The 21619-nt window shown below is 54.7% G+C and overlaps 4 protein-coding genes across 5 annotated transcripts; 3 read left to right on the plus strand and 1 right to left on the minus strand.

The window, feature by feature from the left end:
• The first annotated feature begins 407 nt into the window (after positions 1-407).
• Pltp (phospholipid transfer protein) lies at positions 408-10904 on the plus strand. The gene is made up of 16 exons (XM_047539734.1): positions 408-559; positions 1143-1253; positions 1336-1435; positions 2293-2421; positions 2827-2982; positions 3883-3946; positions 4029-4092; positions 4679-4770; positions 6647-6823; positions 6911-6970; positions 8102-8266; positions 8364-8431; positions 9719-9761; positions 9855-9918; positions 9995-10071; positions 10442-10904. The coding sequence occupies exons 2-16, from the start codon at positions 1154-1156 to the stop codon at positions 10574-10576; spliced, it is 1494 nt and encodes a 497-aa protein (XP_047395690.1). The 5' UTR covers positions 408-559; positions 1143-1153; the 3' UTR covers positions 10577-10904.
• Positions 10747-16406, minus strand: Ctsa (cathepsin A). Its single transcript, XM_047539736.1, has 15 exons — positions 16246-16406; positions 15884-16062; positions 15606-15717; positions 15326-15376; positions 15150-15236; positions 14757-14912; positions 14338-14429; positions 13905-13989; positions 13448-13539; positions 13284-13362; positions 13056-13195; positions 12376-12451; positions 11533-11622; positions 11322-11426; positions 10747-11144 (listed from the first exon to the last, which is right to left on the minus strand). Exons 2-15 carry the CDS (start codon positions 16060-16062, stop codon positions 11061-11063), a joined length of 1428 nt encoding a protein of 475 aa, XP_047395692.1. The 5' UTR covers positions 16246-16406; the 3' UTR covers positions 10747-11060.
• Neurl2 (neuralized E3 ubiquitin protein ligase 2) lies at positions 16133-19132 on the plus strand. 2 transcript variants are annotated; one of them, XM_047539738.1, is made up of 2 exons: positions 16133-17401; positions 18466-19132. In XM_047539738.1, the coding sequence occupies exons 1-2, from the start codon at positions 16660-16662 to the stop codon at positions 18507-18509; spliced, it is 786 nt and encodes a 261-aa protein (XP_047395694.1). In that variant the 5' UTR covers positions 16133-16659; the 3' UTR covers positions 18510-19132. The 2 variants fall into 2 exon arrangements, with proteins under 2 accessions (XP_047395694.1, XP_047395693.1); XM_047539737.1 differs by having other exon boundaries at positions 16141-17401; positions 18480-19127.
• Positions 19133-19759: 627 nt separating this feature from the next.
• Spata25 (spermatogenesis associated 25) lies at positions 19760-20818 on the plus strand. The gene is made up of 2 exons (XM_047536686.1): positions 19760-19814; positions 20187-20818. The coding sequence occupies exons 1-2, from the start codon at positions 19760-19762 to the stop codon at positions 20816-20818; spliced, it is 687 nt and encodes a 228-aa protein (XP_047392642.1).
• The last annotated feature ends 801 nt before the right edge of the window (positions 20819-21619 follow it).

Genomic DNA, 21619 nt, shown 5'->3' on the forward strand with positions numbered 1-21619 from the left:
CTCCATGGTGATTCCAGTCCCTTGGGTGCTGTGCTCCTAGGTTGAGAGTACTTGTCTGGACTTGCTTTTGGGAAATGTCTCTTGGGTCCTAAGGTCCCCAGGTCGATTGGAGGGTTCCACAGCAAAGCCAGGCCAGGAGTGGCAAGGTCGAGCCTATTTTGCTGGATGAAGAAACTGAGGCTCAGCGACCCAAGTGAAGCGATTTGACCAAGATCATGCAGGAAGAGATGAGTAATTGGAATTTGATGGTTGTGGCTGAGCAGGCCGGCTCCTGTACTTCCCTCCCTCTTGCGGGGCTTGAGTCCCCCACTTGTCTCGACAGCGACCGAACTTGTCACGGGTTCGGTACAACCCTCCCCACCCTCCTGGCTGCCAGCGTCCCGCCCCGTCCCCTCCCAGCCCCCAGGGAGGAGGGGAGTGCTGGAGCGAGGAGGGGGGTCGCGGAGGCCAGGCTTTATAAAGGCGGCTGGAACAGCGCTGCCCGCCAGACCCGCCGAACGGATCCCCAGCGCTGCCCGCCGCCCCACGTGACCGCGCAGTGCCCCAGCTCCACCGCCTAGTGAGTTGGGGCACGTCCCCATCCTACCCTCACCCGGGCCGCGCAGTCCATTGAACCCAGGTTGGGGAGGAGAGCCGATGGAGGAGGGCGCTGAGATGGGGGACACCAGGCAAAATCTCCAATGGGAGATTTAGGGCCAGAGGGAACCGGGAGACTCAGGAGCCCGCGGCCCGGCTGGCCATTCCGGCTCGGGGCCTAGGAGACCGCAAACCGCTCCCCAAGAATGCGCGTGCGGTCGTTGCCACGGCAACGGACGAGCCTGAGTCCGTTGGCCTCCAAGGGAAAGGGGAGGTTGTTGGGGGGATGGTCCCCCGGAGGTCCATACTCGTCACGCGGCGGCTGCACGAGGGAACCGAGAACGTCCCTTCCCCCGTGCCCCCAATCCTTTGGTAGACAGAGTTAGTCTCATCGCCTCTCTGAGCCTCAGTTTCTGCATCCGCCAAATGGAGGCAAGATTATTGGTTCCAAGTTTCCTGGCGAGTTATATGGAGGGTAACGGTCCGGGCCAGTTCCCTGTTATTGGACGTTCAAGGAGTGGGTTTTGGCGGCCCAGATGACTCCTGCGACCCCGCCCCACCCCCAGGCCCGCTGGCCATGGCCCTCTTTGGGGCCCTCTTCCTAGCGCTGCTGGCAGGCGCTCACGCGGAGCTCCCGGGCTGCAAGATCCGCATCACCTCCAAAGCGCTGGAATTGGGTAAGGCGCGGGTGCAGGCGCGGGGGGCGGCAGCAGTCGGGGTAAGGGGGCGCGGGAACTAAGGGTCTCGCTGCTCCTTCAGTGAAGCAGGAAGGGCTGCGCTTTCTGGAGCAAGAGCTGGAGACCATCACCATCCCAGACCTGCGGGGCAGAGAGGGCCACTTCTACTACAACATCTCTGAGTAAGTTGGGGCCCGGGGGCGGGGCCTCGGGAGCCGGGGCGTGGCTTCGACGGTAAAGGGTGCCCTAGGCCTCTGGAGGCGGAGCTGACGGATTACGTACCTGATCTTAGGAAACCCAAGGCTGAGCGCTCTGGGGGCGTGGCCAACTGGTTGGGCGGGACTTAAACAGGATGGGTCCGTAAAGATAACGACCAAGACTGCCAGCAAAGGCGGGGCCAGGATGGTGGGCGTGACCTAGGGAATGTAGGCGGGACCCAGAAGAACCAAGCAGATCCCGTGGTTCTGAAGCACAGACAAAGAGCAGTAGGAAGGTGGAGAGGAGGAATTTAGCAGTGAATGAGTGAACTCTAGGGCCTGGGTTGGAGCTAGTGGGAGGGGTGGAGGAACTAAAGGGAATTTAGGATGGGAGGGATAGGAGGATTGGTGTCGGGTCGTAGCTCCGTTGATGGAAAGTTAAAGAACTCTGTTAAAAGACCTTGGTTAAAAGGTCGAGCAGCCCCAGGGTGTGGGAGGGGAGGGGGTGCAAGCGACAAGACTTCTAAGAAATGGGATTACCAAGCATGGTGGTCCAGCTACTCAGGAGCTAGGAAGGTTGAGGCAGGAGGGTCGTTTTAGCTCAGGAGTTGCAGACCACGCTGGGCAACAGCGAGACCCTGTCTCAAGGGAGAGGGAAAGAGACGAGGTATAGTTCACTTTTAACACTTGGGTCAGCAGGAGCTAATCGCTGGGCCACCCAAGTCCAAGCTACCCACCAACTTGCCCAGCTGGACTGGAAGAGGAAAGAATGAAATTTCCTGTGGTTGGGTAGAATCTTCTCTTGGCCCTGGATCTGGAGCTGACCCTGGGGCTTCCCACAGGGTGAAGGTCACGGAACTACAGCTGACATCTTCTGAGCTCCATTTCCAGCCGGAGCAGGAGCTTATGCTACAAATCACCAATGCCTCCTTGGGACTGCGCTTTCGGAGACAACTTCTCTACTGGTTCTTGTGAGGACCCTGCACCCTCAGGGGATGGTGGGAGTGTCAGGCAGGTTGGGGTCCTGTGGGACTGGGGTTCAGTTTCTCCATCCATACCCTAGGAACAATCATATCTACTTTATAAATGTTGATAAGAAGTTTTGGTAGAATATCTGGTAAAGTGTGCAGAAACGAGGCATTATTAAGAATTATCAAGCAGGACACGGTGGTGCACACCTATAATTCCAGCAACTTGGGAGGCTGAGGCAGGAGGATTGCAATTTCCAGACCAGCCTCAGCAACTTAGTGATACCCTATCTAAAAAAAAATTAAAAAAATAAAAAAAAAGTTAAATGGCATTATCATGATGGAGGTTTCAGGGAGATGTAGGGCAGCGGCGACTCAGTCACACTCCCAACTACCTCCTTTTGACAGCTATGATGGAGGCTATATCAATGCCTCGGCGGAGGGTGTATCCATCCACACGGGTCTGCAGCTCTCCCAGGATTCCACTGGTCGGATGAAAGTGTCCAATGTCTCCTGCCAGGCCTCTGTTTCCAGAATGCATGTGGCCTTCGGTGGGACCTTCAAGTAAGCCCTAGCCCCGCTGCACCCCATTGAACCCCACAGCCCATTTGCAAAGTGCGAGGCTCGAAAGTCTGACCAAAGCATCCTAGTCTCATCTCCACTACTTCCTGGCTGTGAAGTTGGGCAAGTCATTGAAGTTCAGTGCCCCAGTTTCCTCACTGGCAAAATAGGGAATGTAATAGAACTTATTTATAAGATCATTGTAAGGATTATTTGTGTTAATATATGTGAAAATATTTGGAATAGTACCTTGCATATGATAAATGGCCATCTAAGTGTGAAGAGTGGTATAGATAGTTGGGCATGTACTAGGTTCTCAATAATTAGTAGCTCTTAATAAAAATAATAACAATCCCATATTTATCTGAGAAGGAGGTTTTGCGCTGCTTCTGGGAGGATGGGAGAAAAGATGGTGGATTTGTCATCTGGTGGTGGTATACTGTCAGTTTTTTGCTTATTCAGCAAAGTATATGCCAGGACTTGAGGATTCAGAAAGCAGCTCAGAGCCTAGCTGGAGGCATGAAACATTTGTCATCAGGATCCTGAGAGGGGGTCCCAGAAAGAACTCTGGGGGTTCAGAGGAGGGTGATCCGGGAAGACTGGAAGAGGATGCCTCTGAGCCAAGCCAGGAGGCCACGGGACAGAGCGTGGAGGGTGGAAGGCAGGGCAGTGGCAAGCCTGTGGGTGAGCAGCTGGGGCCGGCTGGGGGCTGGCAGGGGCCTGGAGTAGCCAGGAGTCTTGAGAGTCAGGCTGGGGAGTGGATTGGGGCCTGGATCTTGGACATCTCTGTGGAGGAGCTGGTGATCGAGTCCCTCTCACTCCCATTTCTCTGGTGGCTGTCATTTCTCCTGGACCTGACTGGGGTGGGGGCAGGGGCTGACTCACCCAGCCTCTCCTCTCCAGGAAAGTGTATGAATTTCTCTCAACGTTCATCACCTCCGGGATGCGCTTCCTCCTCAACCAGCAGGTGGGGGCAAGGGCAGGTCAGGGGCAGCAGGGTGGGCCTGCCCTCCTTCGAGAAGGCCCTGACTCTGGCCCCTGCCTTCCAGATCTGCCCCGTGCTCCACCACGCAGGAATGGTCTTGCTCAACTCCCTCCTGGACACTGTGCCTGGTGAGTTGGTGCTGGTGGGGCCAGGAGTCCTGGGCTCGGCCTGGGGTTGGTGGCAGGGGAGAAGAGGCACATGGGCAGCTCTCACGCAGCATCTGAGTAGGCCCAACTGTGGGACCGTCCTGGGTTCGATGTGCTGCTGACTTGCTGGGTGACCTTAAGTAAGGACTCACTTCTCTCTGGGCCTTGGTTTCTTCACCTGGTGGGCAGTGCCTCCCCCTTGGGATTGGCACAGTCCTCCATATGTGCTTGCTGATTGTTGGACCCCACTTTTCTTCCTCATCTGGCATTTAATAGATGCTCAAGTAACACAAATTCCTTTTCCCTCAGCCATGATCCCTTGTCTACTATGAGACAGAGATCTTGTCCCATCATGCCCAACACACAGGGTATGAGAAGAGAAAGAGGAGGCAGGAAAAATCAAGAAGGGAAAGTATTCCTTTGCCATCTTGTTTAGCAATTTGATGAAGCACTTGTAGTATTAATAGTGAGGGGAGTTATCACCATTTTATTGATGAGAGGCTCAGAGAGGTTAAGCACCTTGCCCAAACATCACACAGCTTTGAGTGACTTGAGCTCCTCCTTGCAGTTCGCAGTTCTGTGGATGAGCTTGTAGGCATTGACTACTCCCTCCTGAAGGATCCTGTGGTCTCGACCAGCAATCTAGACATGGAATTCCGGGTAAGCCACCCACGTTGGTGTGTGTGACCTCTGACCTCTTCATCAGACCCGCCTCCTCCTCTAAGGGGCTGACTTTAGCTTCCTAAAGCACAGCTCTGATGAGGACATGCTCATTCCTGAGGATGCCGTGACTCCCTGTTGCTGCAGAAGTGGGTTCAACCTCCCGCATCAGGCGTTTGAGCTTTGTTGATTACATCTGGCCCCGCCTTTCTAACTTCATCTCATTTCTCCGCAGCTACTCTTGCCTCTCACTTCCCACCCCAGGGCCTTTGCTCATGCACTGCCTAGCCCCATCTCCCTGAAAGAGATGGACATAAAGTTCTTCGTACATAGTCTCATTTCATTCTCTCACAGCCCTGGGAGTCAGGTGCTAACGTTGTACAGTTGTCCCTCAGGATCCGAGCATGCTCAAGTCCTTTATATAAAATGGTGTAGTGTGTACCTAGGTTCTATGCATTCTGTATTCTTTAAGTCATCTCTGGCCAGGTGCAGTGATGCACACCTGCAACCCCAGTGACTTGGGAGGCTGAGACAGGAGGAGCCCAAGTTCAAGGCCAGCCTCAGCAACTTAGCAAAACCTCTCTCAAAATAAAGAATAAAAAGGGCTGGGAATGCAGCTCAGTGTCCAGGGTTCAATCTTCAGTACCTAAACAAATGAATAAAGATTATTTGTAATACCTAATGCAATGTAGATGCTGTATAGACAGTTTTTATACTGTATTGTTTAGAGAATAATGACCGAAAAATGTCTGCACGTGCTTGGTACAGATGCAACGTGTTTCCTTTCTTTCTTTTTGATACTGGGCCTTGAACCCAGGGGCACTTAAACACTGAACCACATCCCCAACCTTCTCCCCCGCATCCCCCCACTCCCTTTTTTTTTTTTTTTTTTTACTGTGAGACAAGGTCTTGCTAAATTGCTGAGGCTGGCTTTGAACTTGCAATCCTCCTGCTCAGCCTTCCAAGCCACTGGGATCACAGGCGTGCGCACGCACGGCACCCAGTGCAGGTTTTCAGTCAGCAGCTGGTTGACTCTGTGGGCAGGGAGGGCCAACTCTTCTCACTTGTGGGATGTAAAGACTTGCTGAGGGAGGTGATGACACTTGCCCAAGGCCACACCGTGAGTAGGTGGCTACTACCTTCGCTCCTCTCAGTGGAGAACACCAGAGAACTTCAGAGCTAGAATGTCTGAAATTCACATCCTGGCTCAGCCACTAAAAAGCTGCAAGTGGCTTAATTTTCTGTGTTGGCTTCCTCATTTGTAAATGCCAGTGATAGAGTGAAAAGCCCCCCTCATAAGGGCCGTCATGCGGATTAAAGGAGTTGATCTATGCAAAGAGACTGAAAGAGGACCTAGCACAGGATAAGCACTCTGCATGTGCACACGGTGGCTTTTTTTCTTTTTCTTTTTTTTTTTTTTTTTTTTTTTGTACCAGGGGTTGAACCCAGGGGCACTCAACCACTAAGCCATATCTCCAGCCCTTTTAAAAAATATTTTATTTAGATATAGGGTCTTGCTAAGTTGCTTAGGGCCTCACTAAGTTTCAGAGGCTGGCCTTGAATTTGTGATCCTCCTGCCTTAACCTCCTGAGCCACAAACAGTGGCTTTTATTACTACCATCAGTTTTGAGGGCCCACTCAAATGCCACCTCTCCCATGAAATCTTTCTTGATCTTCCCTTCTCCAGTCTCATGGGGTTGCTGCCTGCAACCCTCCGGCTGCTCTCCTAGCAAAGCCTGTGGGTACCCCGAGAGCAGCAGCTGGCTGCAGTTCCCCATCATCCCCCATGGGGCCAAGCACAGGCTGGGAGACATCTGCTGTCGGTCTGGGTGCTGGGCCAGTCCGCCTTGACCCTCACCCCAACCCTCACTCCCAGGGAGCCTTCTTCCCCCTGACCGAGGGAAACTGGAACCTTCTCAACCGGGCGGTGGAGCCCCAGCTGCAAGAGGAGGAGCGGATGGTGTATGTGGCCTTCTCTGAATTCTTCTTTGACTCTGCTATGGAGAGCTACTTCCGGGCAGGGGCCCTGCAGCTGTCTCTGGTGGGAGATAAGGTAGGTTGGAGCCTGTTTGCAGAATGGGCAAGAGCGGGCAAGATGGAGCTCCTGATGACCCTGCCTTGTCCCCAATTCCCTGTTCAGGTGCCCCACGATCTGGACATGCTGCTGAGGGCCACCTACTTTGGAAGCATCGTCCTTCTGGTGAGCATTTCCTGGGGGTGTATCCAGGCGTGGGGGGCATACCATCTACACACCACTGAGGCGACCCATGGAGGTGCAGGCCCCCAGGACGACCATGGCAGAGACAGACCTGGCCTCGTGCCTGTGGCCAAGTACCCGGCCTTGTCAAGCCTTCCCAAGTCTGTGAGGCGGGTTGCTACTTCCTGCCCTGTCTCCTGCACACAGCTATCGTGAATTTGGGAGAGAGCGCAAGACCTGCAACGATAGGGGTCCATTTAATGATGATTAATATTTCTTTAATTCCCCTTGTTTAATGGGGGGGAGTTCAAAACTTTGAAAGGACCATTTCAGTTATCGTTAAAGAACATGTCCTCATTTTCAGTTTTGTAAATAAGAGCTGGAGTTTGAACTTGGATTTGAACCTGGCCTCCTCTGCACGACACAACCTCACAAAGTGTTCATGAAGATTAAAATGAATTAATACAATAAAGCGACTGGACAGCAACTGGTGCACAGCAAGCGCTCAATAAATACCAGCTGCTGTTATCACGCTCCTTCTCCTCTTCAAACTTAGGGCCAAGGAGTTCAGAGCATGGACTTTGCAGACTGCCCGAGTCCCAGGCCCTGTCCTGCAAGTGTCCATGGCCTCGGACAAGTCACTTAACCTCTTCGTGCCTGGGTTTGCCTGTCTCAAAAATGAGAACACTAAAACCTGGCTTGTGTTGTTGTGAGGTGGAAGGGAGCTCACAGGGGTGTGCAGTGTCCAGCGTCAGGTGTGGGGAGGAGTGAGACTTGACTTTAATAGGGTTCCTACGTGGCCCATAGAAGAAACAGCACAAACTCCCAGAAGAGGTTGCAGGGAGCTGGGATGTTCATGCCAAAAGGGCGTCCCCAGGGGTCTGCATTGGAGGTGGACCCTGGATATCGAGGAGAAGCATCAGGAAAGGAGAAGGAAGGAGACATTCCTCTGTGTTAGGCCACCGTGTGGTGCAGAGGCTAGATGCAGACAGGGAGGGTTTGGGAAGCCACACCAGTCTTGGTACTTGCCATTCCTGGGCTACCAGAGGGCCAGGGCTATGAACCTCATCCTCCGTGGGGAGGTTTACCAGGAACAGACCTGGGTGTGACCTGCCCTCCTTGCTCTGTCCCCAGAGCCCTGCCGTGATTGACTCCCCGCTGAAGCTGGAGCTGCGGGCCATAGATCCCCCTCGTTGCACCATCAAGCCCTCGGGCACCAGCATCTCTGTCACAGCCAGTGTCACCATCGCCCTGGTCCCACCCGACCAGCCCGAGGTCCAGCTTTCCAGCATGATCATGGTGCGGGCCCCAGCGCAGGGGCTGGAGGAGGTCTGGGAGGAGTGGGTGGTGAATCCTTCAGGTCTGTAATGTGCCCCCCACCCTGCACTTTCTGCAGGACGCCCGGTTCAGCGCCAAGATGGCACTCCGGGGCAAGGCACTGCGCACTCAGCTGGACCTGCGCAGGTAGGCCGATGAGCGAGGGTCCTGGGCAGGCCCTCGGCCTCCTTGTCTTTAATGTCTTCAGGGTGATAATTGCACCTGCCCGACAGAACCCAGGGGCCAAACTGAGCCATTGGTGAGCTGGGGTCTGTCTTCGTTAATACAGACAAAAGTGCTTCTCTCTTTTCATGGAATGCAGGGCCTCACGGGGATCCACCACGGAGCTCCACTGGCAGCCCCAAATCCTTTCTTCACTACTGGGGGTCTAACTCAGGGGCACTCTACCACTCAGCTCCATTCCTAGTTATTTCATTTTTTAATTTTGGGATAGGAGCTCACTAACTGGCCAGGACTGGCCTTGAATTTGTGATCCTCCTGCCTCAAAAGTACTTTCTTGCCAGGTGTGGTAACTCATGGCTGTAATCCCAGCGACTCAGAGGCCGAGGCAGGAGGATCCTCAGTGTACTCCAAGCTTAAGGCCAGCCTCAGCAACTTAGTGAGTCCCAAAGAAACTTAGCGAGATCCTGTCTTCAAATAAAAAGGGTTGCGGAGGTAGCTCAGTGGTAAAGTGCCACCCTATAGGCATGTGCCACTACACCCAGCTAGCATCTACCTTCTAAGGCTGTGCTGTCCAGCATGTCATTAACCTTGTATGACTATTCACATTTAAATTAATTATAATTAAGTCTTTACTCAATTGCAGTAAGCCATACTTCATTAGCTGCATAAGGCTAGTAGCTTCCCCAGTGGACAGTGCAGATATAGAACATTTTCCAGAAAGATCTATTGGGCAGTGCTGCTTTAGGGAGCTAAATGAGTTAATGCAGGGTAATGGTGAGGAACCTCGATTCTAGAGGCAGGTTCTGATACTTTGAGCTATGCCATCTTGGGCAAATTATTTAACTTCTGTGTCCCTCGATTTAATCATCTATGAAATGCAATTCTTGATAGTGCCTGCTTCTTGGGGTTGTTATCAGGACTAAATCAATTGGTCTTTTAAAATATTTTAGATGATATTTACATTTTAATATGTGTAGTATCTGACCAGGAGTTAAGTGTTGGAGGTTCATTAAGTTTTTAACGCTGGCAGAGCTGTCAGCAGAAGTGGTATATAGTAGGTGTTTGGCAAATAAAAAATAGCAGGCCTGGAGGAGACCCAAAGAGGGAGAGAAGGCTGGCTCTAGGTCCCACATCTGGGGCATGGTAGCGCCACCTGGGAAAGTGCATAGACAGGCAGGCACCTCTGGCGAGGGGACTGGGGAAAGTGGAGATTCCAGGCTTCATGGCCACCAGGAACTTGCTTCTCCACAGGTTCCGAATCTACTCGAACCAGTCTGCGCTGGAGTCTCTGGCAGTGAGTTGAGAATGGTGGGTGGACCAGGCCGGGGGTGGGCAGGGGAAGCAAGGCCACCACCCATGTGCTGCCCTCTCTACCCCTCCCCGCCAGCTGATCCCACTACAGGCCCCGCTGAGGACCATGCTGACGATCGGGGTGATGCCGATGCTCAACGGTAGGGCTGGGTATGGGAGGAGGGAGGAGGGGGACAGCCAGGTGGGCAGAGACTGAGCCTGCTGCTCCCACCACAGAGCGCACCTGGCGTGGGGTGCAGATCCCCCTACCCGAGGGGATCAACTTTGTGCATGAGGTGGTGACAAACCATGCGGTGAGTGGGGCAGGGCAGGGCGTCCCCCTTCCCAGGCTTCCCAGTGCCCTCCGGGCTTGCCCGGCCCTCCCTCACCTCCTTTTCATCTCCCTCAGACTCCCCCAGCCCTTCCGCAGGCCAGGCCTTCTCCTTAAACACTTCCCAAACCACCCCTCGCCCACCAATCTTTCAGGTCTTAGAAGAGCGGTCACTTAGGTCACTTATTCCCAGAAGCCCTCCACGATGCCCAGTCTGTGCTTCTGCAGCCTCTTGGCGCCCTTGAGTCACAAGAGCTGCTTTGCCCGGGTCCATCCCACTAGATCAAGACCCCTAAGGCTGCGGGCTCTGTCTCTACACTCTGGCCTCAGAGCCCCTCTCTGCCCCTGCACAGGGCTTCCTCACCATCGGGGCCGACCTCCACTTCGCCAAAGGGCTGCGAGAGGTGATTGACAAGAACCGACCTGCCAAAGCCAGGGACCCCCAGGCATCCAGTCCCCCTCCGCCCTCCTCCACGGCAGCTGTCTGAGCCCTCAACCCCAACCCTGGCAGCTTCCATTCAGGACTCCACCCTTCTCAACCCTTCCCTCTTCCCCTGCCCAGCCTGTACTGTCCCCTTTGGTCCCCAGTGCCACAGAGAAGATGGGTTTGAAGCTGTGCCCAATTTAATTCCATAATCAGTCCATCCTGTAGTCCGTCCACCCCTCCCCGCCCTCCCCCACCCCTCACCTTGGGCTGCCCAGGGAGCTCAGCTGGGGCCCTGGGATAGGATCCACACGTCAACAAGGGCATTTAAGCAGGGAGGGGACAAGCCATGCCCTCCGGGTACTGCTATAGGAATAAAGTGCTAACTTGTCCCCAGGCTGTCTAAGCGGTGCACAGGGCTGTGGGAAGTGGGGCAGTTCTGGAGTCTGCCACCTGCCCCACAGAGGCATTCTGCAGAAAGGAGGTGCTCCCTCCCAGTGGGAGGGGTTGGACCAGACAGTGAGGGGCTTCCGCGGTCCCCTTGGTCGTCAATATGGCTCTTTGTTCAGGAAGCGGGAGAACATGGTAAAGGCAGCTTGGGGCTTGTCAGTGGGGACCATGTGTCCAGCGCCCTGGGAACAAAGCCTTGTGAGATTCTGACCCCCTTCATTCCCTCCCTCCTCCCAAGCCCTTCATTCTCACAACCTCCCCCCACCCCTAAAACTTGCCCTTCCAGGGCCACAGGTAACCCAGAGTAAAAGGAGGCCAGAGGGTCAGGATGGGTGGGCTCTGCCCTTCCCTCCGCCCACCTTGATGGTGAGAAAGGCAATGTGGGAGAACTCCTTCACGAAGCCGGCGATCTGCTCCCCACTCTCCCCGTAGTCCACTAGCCAGGGCCGGCGCTGCACCTCCATCTGCCACCAGGAAAGACATCAGCCTGCAGCTGCCAGCAAGACCCGGGGTCCAGGACCACAGTCAGCCTGAGCCCGAGCACCAGCCCTGCCAGGAGCCCTGCCTTACCTTCTGGTTGAGGGAGTCCACAAACCACTCGTCTCCCAAGAAATTGCAGGCCATGTCCACGTCTCCATTGTATAACAGGACCTGGTACCTCTGCGGGGGGCGGGGGGCGACAGCAGTGAGCTCAGGCCCAGCTCTTTTCTTTTCGAGGCGGGGTACTGGGGCTTGAACCCAAGGGCACTTAACACATCCCTAGCTCTTTTATTTTATTTAGAGACAGGGTCTAGCTAAATTCCTTAGACTGGATTTGAACTTGCAATCCTTGTGCCTCAGCCTCCCAAGCTGCTGAGATTACAGGCTTGCACCCCTGAGCCCAGCTAGGGCCTGGTGCTTCCCTGGTTCAAGCTGTATCCCTCCAGGGAATTTAAGAGGCCCAGCTAAACAGCCCAGATCAGCAAATTCTTGTGTTTTCTGTCTACTTAGTACGTGTCCAGGGAGCACTAACTAAACCATTATTGTCCTCATTTTAGAGATGGAGACACCATAGCTGAAGGCATTTAAGAAATTTCTCTGGATTACGTGACTACTCAAGGGACTTGCCACTGGTCTAACAGGACCTCGGGCAAGCCCTCTCTTGCCCTGGACCTCCATTTGCATTTTGTGACGTGATTTAAGAGCTCGTCCCATTCTAAGGGATCCTTGGTGGCTGCAGAACAGCCTGGGGTGGAGACAAACCCTGGGTTCAAATCTTTACCCTACTAACCACTGGACCTTGGCACAGGACTTCACCTCTTGGTGTTTCAGCTTCCCCAGGCCCAAGGGGAGCTCTAAAGGGGCCCCCAGCTTGCTGACCTACTCCAGGGTCCTGTGGCTGCTGTTAGATCCAGTTGTGCTGCCCCCACACACCTGTGAATTAAGCAGCTTCAGGTACTGAGAGTTCATGCTTTGGTAGAGTCGGCGGTACTGTATATTCACCAGGAAGCTGCCAGGAGCATGCGTACAGGCCCCAGGAAAGCCAGGTTGCAGGGGGAGAAACAATCAGCAGGTCAGATCTCTCTCCTATCCCCAAACTCCCCCCTGGGAGGCGGACAGCTGGGTTTTAGTCCTCTCTTGGGGTATGTCGCCTCTCTAGCACTTACCTGGGTGGGGGGCTGGCATTCAGAGATCCTCAGCCCACCCCCATTTAGAAATGTCCAGGGATACTTTTGGTATCCCTGGGATGCAATTGGCATCTGGTGTCTGGGCGCCAACAAGTTTGAAAGTCACAGCATATAACATCCCTGGACGGCCCCTGCCGGGCCAGATGGAGATGGCACTGGAGGGCACCAGGGCAGTGCCTACCATTAAATTCAGAAAAGCAGTTGGTGCTAGCAGCCCGTGCAAGGAAGTTACAAGGGAGTTAGCCGAGTGTCAGTCAATCCGGGGTCAGACGTTAAACATCCAGTACCACAGGTAATTTTCAAGCCCTGGATGCCCGTACTGCCCGCTGGAGCAGCCTCAGCCAGAGAACCCCTAGGAAACCTGCTGACGCCCACAAGCCCCACAGCTTGCCACCCCCCGAGCCCCTCATGGCCGCAGAGCCTCACTTGCACATGTCCCAACGGGGCAGCTGCTCAGGGATGTGGAGGGCCTTCCGCACATACGGGTTGTTGAGGTAGGTGGAGGCAGCTGTCGTGTTGGTGCAGGGGGGGTCCATGCGCACCTTGTCCCCAGAACGTAGCAGTGCCTAGCAGGCACAGACACAGGCTCAGGTCTTCACGTGCCTGCCATGCCCTACCCAACCCACCAGGAAGACACCCCAGGTTCTTGCACACCTGGTGCCACGTCCGCTTGAATGGCAGGCGAGTGAAGATATTGCCAAAATCCTGGACCACAACAGTGTCTCCCTCAGACCTGCAAGGGAAGTGGAGAGATGGGTGCTGGGCTCCAGACTGGGCTGGGGCCGGGGTTGGCCTCTGGGGTGCAGAGTGGCACCTACCTCACACGGCCGGGTACCCCCCCAGCACACGGGGCATAGAGGTTGTAGATGTTGAGGCCGGAGTTGCCCACGATGCGAGACACTTCTTGAAGCTGGGACAACACAGCGCCATGCTTTATAGATCCCGGTCCTCCACGACCTCACCCCTCACCAAGATTCTTCATGCTGACATCACCTGTCATCTCCCTTCACCCATCGTTCTTCACAGGGAAACTGAGTCTCAGTGGAAGGAATCTTCCAGACCCAGGCCCATGTTCTAGCACTACTTCCTAGCCTTGTGACTTCAGGCAAGTGACAAACACTCTTGGCCTCAGTTTCCTCAGTGGGGTTCCAGAGAACACCACATCGCTTAAAAGTGCAGGACAGAAAAGCAATGGGCTGGGGAGACAGGGCGTCACCGAGGAGGGGAGGTGGTTTGGTTCTCGGGATTGGGGGCAGGGCTGAGGCAGAAGCTCACATTGGTCACACACTCCGGGTCTTTGTTGTCATAGAAGTTACACTTGTTCTGAGAGCAGCAGTGGGTCTGGAGTAAGGACCAGAGCCTGTGGGAGATGAGAGGGAAGTGCTCAGCCACTGTGGGCAGAGGGCCCTCCTGCCTCCAGCCTCCCACGGGGACCTGACCTAGGGCTCAGGAGAGATATCGGGGTGTGCAATAACAGTCACCAAGCTGAGCCTCGAAGAACCTGTCTCCAAGCCATACAGATGGCCATCCTTAGCTCCTTTACATTCAGATGTCTACTCTTGATCTTTGAGCACCAAATTCTTCTGGCAACCCCAGTCGCCGCTAGCTCATTGGCCAGGGCAGGGTCAGGGATGTCATGTGCCTGGAGGACGACCTGAGATCCCATGACTGGCCCCACCCTGATTGCCCAACTCTCGCTCTCCCATACCTGTTCCCCAGAAGGCCATGGTAGTAGGCAAAATAGACCAGCGAGTTGTCATTCTGCTCATAGGAGGAGAGTCCATTGCCCACCGCCAGCCCCTGCGAAACACCCAGGGTGCTCAGCTCACCTGGAGGGTGAGGGTAAGGAGGAGCCTCCCTTGACCTACACCCAGACCTTCTGCAACCTAGAAGCTGAAACCCTGGGTGGTCTGTGAGGGTGGGTGGGTGGGGGAGGTCACAGAACAGAACTGGCAGCCTGACAGGTGAGCTTCCAGCCATGGGAGGCCCGCAAGCGAGATAGGGTTGCTGGCGGCTGGGAAGCTGGGAAGGAGACCAAGTTGGGTGGGGGTGCTGGGCAGTCTGACTTGCAAACTGCAAGGCTATGGCCACAAGGTGCCTCCCTGCCCTCCTGCAGCTGCCCTGCACCTGAAGGTTCATGCTGGGGTCCTGCATGACCAGCACGGCCAGGGTGGGGATGTAGATGCCAGCATAGCTCTCGCCCGTCAGGAAGAGTTTGTTGTCCTTGTACTCCGGAAAGAGGCGGAAGAAATCTTTAAGGGCTTCAAAGTTGCCCTGGGCGACCTGGGGGTAGCAGGATAGAGAAAATCAGGAGGCATTGGCATTTGAGCTAGAAAGATCCTCAAGAGGTAATGAAACCAACCCTGTGTGTGTGAGGAAGTGACTTGGCTACAATCACACCACACGGCACACATATGACACAGCCAAAAGTGGACTCCCAGGCCATGTTCTCTCTCGCCTCCTCATGCCACAGTTGGAGGACCAGGGAAGCCAGAGTGGGTGGGCAGGCACCAGACTCACCTCAGTGTCATTGGTGGCATAAACCTTGTCATCAGAGTAGGAGAAGCCCACCCCAGCTGGGGACTCAATGTACAACACGTTGGCAATCTAGAGGGGAGGAGGAAATGAACTGAAGAGAGGTCCCCACCACACCTGAGCGCCCAGACACCCCCACAGGACCCACAGCTCAGCTCTACCAGGTTCCACGAATAGGGGTTGTACTCCAGAGTGACGCCATCTGGCTGGATCTACGGAGGAAAGAGATGGAATGAGCACCAAGGACCGCCGACTGGGTGAAGGGGAAGGGCCCTGGTGCCCTTTACAGAGGAACAACCCCCCAGGGAGGTACAGATGGAAAAAAAAAAAAAAAAGGTTCAGGAAGAAGGAAAAAAAATTGGAAGTCCACGAGGTCCTTTTCTCCCTTGGGGAACTGCCCCTTTCCTGGATTACAGGAGGAGAAAGCAGCTGTCCACTCACCAGGAAAGGTCCATGCTCCGTGAGGAACCCATCTAGGGAGCTGCAGCCCGGGCCCCCGTTGAGCCAAAGCACCACTGGGCTGCTCTCTGGATCTTTCTGGGACTCCACAAACCTGGGAAAGGTCGGACAGAGCTGGTGCAGGTGGAGGGGCCCCCTCCTGCCCTTCCCGCTTCCAGGAGCCCTCAGTCATCTCCAGAACTCCCCGGTGGGACCCTCATCCCGCCTGGTGGGCTTTGCAAGCCGCCCTCCCACCCGCCCTGGGAGGGAGGACTCCGGACCAGTAGTGCAAGTGCTTGGAGTCCGAGGCTCTGAGGTAGCCGGAGTACTGGCGGAAAGACGGCTGCTTGGCCAGTCCGGGGAGGCACTGAATCTGGTCCTGGTCGGGGGCTGCCTGGCCTCGGGATGCCCAGGACACCAGCGACAGCAGGAACAGCGGCGGCAGCGCGGCTCCGACCATCTGCGGGAGGAAGCGCCGGGTGCCTGCTGTTTACTAGCTGGCTCGCTGCTCGGCGCCAGGATGCAGCCGTCCCTGGGGAGGAGCTGGAGCGCATCGGCCAGAGGAGGCCCGGGCCGGGCCCCAGCTCCCACCGCCGAGCATCTCCGCCGCCCACCGACCCGGGCTGGCCCGGGGTCCCCTCACCTCTGCTTCCCCGCGTCCTTGCTCCCCGAGAGGCGCCGGAGACTGGAAGTCATGTGTACTCTGAGTCACGTGAGAGCTGGCGTCACGTGTCGGCCTTCCTCAGGTCCCCTTTTTGGTCTCTTAGGGCCCCAAGGGAGGGAGCGGTCAATTGTCGGGTCAAGGTCCGCGGGCCTCGCAGGTCACAGTCCGGGCGCCTGCAGTCAGATGATCCGGGTGTGGACCGCCCGGTTTCCCAACCCCTGGGGATCACGGTTCTAGGCGGGATGCCTGAGCAAGCGGCGCTAGGACCCCCGAGTGGCGCCTCTGGGAGGGGAGTCAGGGGGAAATGCCTTACATGGTTCCCCGGCTGTCACCATCTCAGCCTGCGGCCCAAAATAGCCCCGGGCGCCGTCTGTCCCGCCTGGTGGCCGGGAGATGGCTGCTGCTTCCGACCCTGTGGAGTTGGGTGCCTCCTGGGGCCCCGCGCGCCCTGAGCCCCTTCCCACCCGCTTCCACCGGGTGCATGGCGCTAACATCCGCGTGGACCCCTCGGGGACGCGGGCCACCCGCGTGGAGAGCTTCGCCCATGGTGTGTGCTTCAGTCACGAGCCACTGGCCCCGGGCCAGGTATTCCTGGTGGAGATCGAGGAGAAGGAGCTGGGCTGGTGCGGCCATCTGCGCCTCGGCCTGACTGCGCTGGACCCCGCCGGTCTGGCCGCTGTGCCGGAATTTTCGCTGCCGGACCTGGTCAACCTCGGCCACACCTGGGTCTTCGCCATCACGCGCCACCACAACCGCGTGCCCCGGAACGGCCAACAGGCGGCAGAGGCAGCGGCCCCCAGCCGACCCCAGGCCCTGCTGGTGGAGCCATATCTGTGCATTGAGCAGTTCCGAATCCCCCGGGACCGCCTTGTGGGCCGCAGCCGGCCGGGGCTCTACAGCCACCTCTTGGACCAGCTCTATGAGCTGAACGTGTTGCCTCCGACCGCGCGCCGTAGCCGCCTGGGCGTTCTCTTCTGCCCGCACCCGGATGGCACCGCAGACATGCACATCGTCATCAACGGGGAGGACATGGGCCCTAGCGCCCGGGGGCTGCCCGCTGCCCAGCCCCTCTATGCAGTGGTGGACGTGTTTGCCTCCACCAAGAGTGTGCGTCTGGTTCAACTCGAGTATGGCTGTAGGTATCCCACCCCCAGGCAGCGACCCCTCCTGGCCCCGTGTGGGGACAGACGCCTGCTAGAACTCCCTAGCCAGTTTCCAGACTTTGGTCTGTTCAGCATTAGTTTAGAAGTGGGAGACCTGGAGCGGTGATGTCTATAATCTCCACTCTGGAGTTTGAGGCAGGAGTATCACAAGTTCAAGTCCAGCCTGTCTCTAAATAAGTAAATAAATAAAAGGGCTGGAGATGTAGTTCAGTGGTAAACTCCCTGAGTTCAATTCCCAGTACCGCAAAACAGCAACAACAACATCAGGGAGAACTTGACTCGGAATGGCACCTCTGCTTGTAGTTTTGCACCAGTCACTCCTTGGCCGTCCCAGCTGATTGATGCGTGCAGGTCCTTTTAGTGTTTACAATGTTTTCAATATGAACCTAGAACAAGATGCTGAGAGATTTAGGCCTATCAGTTTAGAAGCATCATAGACCTCAAATTGGGAGCTTTTAAATTCTGAGATCCAGTTCCAGTTCATTGCAGCCCTATCAAACTTTTATTTACATCCCTGATCCCATCTCATGGATTAAGGGAACTGGAACCTGCCCTGAGAGCTGTGGCTGTACGGGTAGTCGACTGCCCACAAAGCTGCTAATGGAAGTGGGAAGAGCTTGTGCAGTCTTATAATAGAAGCAGAGTTACAGCATTGTAAGTCTTCAGGAAGTGGTTTACTTATTTACTTATTATTTTTTGGTACTGGGGATTGAACCCAGGGGTGCTTAAGCACCGAGCCACATCCCCAGCCCATTTTATGTTTATTTTGAGACAGGGTCTTGCTAAATTGCTGAGGCTGGCTTCAAACTTGTAATCCTCCTGCCTCAGCCTCCCAAGTCACTGGGATTACAGGCGCTTGGTCACCGTACCTGGCAGGAAATGGCGTTTATTTCAGCCACATGAGCAGCTCTGTGAAGCAGGCTGAACCTGAGAGTGAAGGGAGTTGCCCAAGTTGGCAAAAGGAGAACCAACTAAAACCTAGGTCTTCTGGGTCTAGCCTCAGACCCTACCCTTCAGTTTCATTTGCCTTTGACAGCCTTCTTTCCACAGTGCCATCACTGCAGACTCTGTGCCGCCTAGTGATCCAGCGGAGTGTGGTGCACCGGTTGGCCATTGATGGACTCCATTTGCCCAAAGGGCTTAAGGATTTCTGCAAGTATGAGTGAAGATCTACAGCCACCCAGAGGACCCACAGGAGCACATCCTGAACCCCAGACCTGTGGCTGGTCTGAAGCTGGCCACACTGCTGCCAATCAGGGCCAGAAATAAACAACTGATGCTAACATTCTGATCATTGGAGGGTCTCCTTGCCCCTGCAGCCTGTAAGAGGCACTTCTAGAATCACTGCAAATCAAGTCACAGCAAGAGAGCACACCATCTAGACAAGGGGTTCCTAGGCTGATCACTTGTTTGAGTTAACTGGGATACTTAAGGAGGGCTGATGTTCCAGACTCTCTGGAAATTTTTCTTTGATCCAGGGATTAGGTCTGGCCACTGTTTTTTATAAAAACTCTCTTGGAGGTATAATGGATAGCCAGTGTTGAGAAACATCTCCCTAGAACAGATTTCAATTTCGGTGCATATTATAATTGCTTGAGGGGGCTGAGGTTGTGGCTCGGTGGTAGTGCTTGCCTAGCATGTGCGAGGCACTGGGTTTGATTCGCAGCACTGCATATAAATAAATACCCACTGGCAACTAAAAATATTTTTTAAAATAATAATTGCTCAAGGAACTTAAATATATCCATAGCAGAGTCTGGCTCTGGGATTCTGACTTAATTGGTCTGGGATGAGTTGGGCATCACAATTTCTCAAAGTGCCCCAAGAGATTCTAACGTGCAGCCTGGACTGAGATCCAGTGTCTGAGACCAACCGTTTCATTTGCAGAAGGGAAACCGAGGCCCAGAGATGAGAGTGCATTTGTTCAAGGTCAAATAGCAAATGATTGAAGAGCACTCCTTTTCTGACACTATAGGACACAAAACACTAGACTCTACTTGTATCTTGATTATTTGGTTCTGTACATCGTCACAACACCTGGTGGGGGTATTCATCACCCCCATTTTATGGATGAGGATACTGAGGAACAAAACTGTCCAGATGACTTGCCCAAGGTAAGGGCAAGAACCTAGAACACCCTGGGCCTGGTACAGGACTCTTTTAACCCCATCCCATTGTTATATACAGGTTCTAGAATGAACAGGTCAATGCTGTGAGATAGGTTCCAGGTGTAAAGGGGAGGGACTATGAGGTGACATTCTAGAAGGGTGGAGAGGGTAGGACAGGAGGCATATGACTATTCCCTCACAAACAGGGGCTGTGGGGCAGCCATGTCCTACTTCATGTCTCCACAGACTCATCCCGGTCTTCTGCCTTCTAGCCAAGGTGAGAGGGGTCTAATGGAATTGGAGGAGGCAAAGCAACTTCCCACGTGAAGTTATCTCCTGGTTCCAGGGAGGTGGAGGTTCTGCCAGGCATTTTTGGGCTGGCCCTAGTGTCAATTCTTAGAAGAAAAGCCATTCCAAAAGTCCTTGCCAATTACTAACCACTCATTTGCTCACTTAGTCATTCAACAAACTGCTCCATCACCTGCTCAGTGTTGGGAAGTGGGGGTACGGATGTGAGTAACGCTTAACGCCTCACCTCTAGACAGTCCTCTTGGGTTGGTATTAATTGCTCCTGCTCCTAAGCCCTGCCCCTCAGGGCCTCTTCTTCAGAGACCAAGAATAACATTCCATCTTATTCCTATCTCTGCAGGTGGGGCTGCTTCTCCGGGTTCGTCCCTTGGCCTCTATAGTCCTGCAGAGCCAGTGGTGGTGGCCTCTGGTGGATTAGGCCCACTGAGCCAGAAAGCCGAGCAGGTGGTACCTGCTGCCCAGGCCTGGGGCCCCACCCTGGCAGTGCCTGAAGCCAGGGTCTGCTCTGGGGGTGCTAGCTGGGAGATACCACGGAGGAAGGAGTACAGCCGATACTGCCACAAATTCCCCAGCGTGAGGCAACCGGAGAGCCTGGGCTGGGAGAATGGCTGCTCCAGAAGCAGAGTTCCCCACCTGGGTGGCCCCAGCAGGCCTGGGCCCCTGCTGCTGTGTGGGCTGCCACCAGGGGTTCTGCCGGTGCCCTCTGAGGCGGGGGGGAAGGAGGCCGGCTCCCAGCCCGACATCTGCATCCTTACCCTGGCTATGATGATCGCCGGCATCCCCACCGTGCCTGTCCCAGGCCTGCGGGAAGAAGACCTGATCCGGGCAGCTCAAGCTTTCATGATGGCCCATCCAGAGCCTGAGGGAGCTGTGGAGGGCACGCGGTGGGAGCAGGTGCATGCCCACGCAGCCTCTGGGCAGATGCCCCTAATGAGATCCAGGAGGGGCCAGCCTCCTGGCTCCTGCTTGTAGCTGGATGAAATAGCACCAGACACATAGGGTGGCTTCTCTGTATGGTTTTTGGGTAGACAGGATGGGGGTGGGGTATGGCAGGGGGCAGGTTGGGCCACTGACAAATTCTAGTTCTTCATTAGGGTTCAGACCCCAAGAAGTTTCTCTTGCTGCCACTAAGACAAGAGGTAGGTCTGATCAGATAGTTATAATTGAAATTACTTAAGTAGGCAATCCTGCTTTGAGAGTGGAGGCTCCTATATTGAGTACTTGATCAAAATTTCCTTTAAAAAAAATTTTTTTTTTTTTTGCAGTAGTAGGGATCATCTCCCTAAATTGCCTAGGCTGGCATTGAATTTGGAATCCTCCTGCCTCAGTCTCCCAAATAGCTGGGATTATAGGTGTGCATCACCACACCCAGCTTGATCAAAATTTCTTGTAAAGTCCTAAGCAATGTGAAATTTCCTCTTGCCCTAGATTTTCCAGCCTCTTGAAGGCAGGTGATGAGACGGACCATCAGCAAGGAAGGAAACTGAACACTTGGTTGAGCACCTACTAGGCATCTGGATTAGTAGAAGTCCACTCTTCTTTAATCTGGCCAACCCGGTGAAGATGCCCATTTTTACAAACAAATTGAGGTTTAGAGAGTTGAGCTGTCCTGAGTCCTACAGCTATTAAAAGATGAACCATGTTTCAAAAATAAGGCAGGGATAAACCAGATGCAGTGGTTTATGCCTGTAATCCCAGCTTACTTGGAGGCTGAGGCAACTTAGTGAGACCCTGTCTCATAATGAAAAAGAAAATATTTAAAAGGGCTGAGAA

This window comes from Sciurus carolinensis, chromosome 2 (assembly GCF_902686445.1).
Source record: "Sciurus carolinensis chromosome 2, mSciCar1.2, whole genome shotgun sequence".
Taxonomy (NCBI): Eukaryota; Metazoa; Chordata; class Mammalia; order Rodentia; family Sciuridae; genus Sciurus; species Sciurus carolinensis.

Bases quoted from the DNA above. Each gene is read 5' to 3' on its own strand.
- Pltp (XM_047539734.1), top strand. From the start codon at position 1,154: ATGGCCCTCTTTGGGGCCCTCTTCCTAGCGCTGCTGGCAGGCGCTCAC. The intron at 1,254-1,335 runs GTAAGGCGCGGG...CTGCTCCTTCAG, and splicing joins CTCCAAAGCGCTGGAATTGG to TGAAGCAGGAAGGGCTGCGC. The intron at 2,983-3,882 runs GTAAGCCCTAGC...TCTCCTCTCCAG, and splicing joins GCCTTCGGTGGGACCTTCAA to GAAAGTGTATGAATTTCTCT.
- Ctsa (XM_047539736.1), bottom strand. From the start codon at position 16,062: ATGGTCGGAGCCGCGCTGCCGCCGCTGTTCCTGCTGTCGCTGGTGTCC. The intron at 15,377-15,605 runs GTGAGTGGACAG...TTTCCTCCGTAG, and splicing joins CGGAGCATGGACCTTTCCTG to ATCCAGCCAGATGGCGTCAC. The intron at 15,237-15,325 runs GTAGAGCTGAGC...CCTCCCCTCTAG, and splicing joins ACCCCTATTCGTGGAACCTG to ATTGCCAACGTGTTGTACAT.
- Neurl2 (XM_047539737.1), top strand. From the start codon at position 16,660: ATGGCTGCTGCTTCCGACCCTGTGGAGTTGGGTGCCTCCTGGGGCCCC. The intron at 17,402-18,479 runs GTAGGTATCCCA...TTCTTTCCACAG, and splicing joins GGTTCAACTCGAGTATGGCT to TGCCATCACTGCAGACTCTG.
- Spata25 (XM_047536686.1), top strand. From the start codon at position 19,760: ATGTCCTACTTCATGTCTCCACAGACTCATCCCGGTCTTCTGCCTTCT. The intron at 19,815-20,186 runs GTGAGAGGGGTC...CTATCTCTGCAG, and splicing joins TCTTCTGCCTTCTAGCCAAG to GTGGGGCTGCTTCTCCGGGT.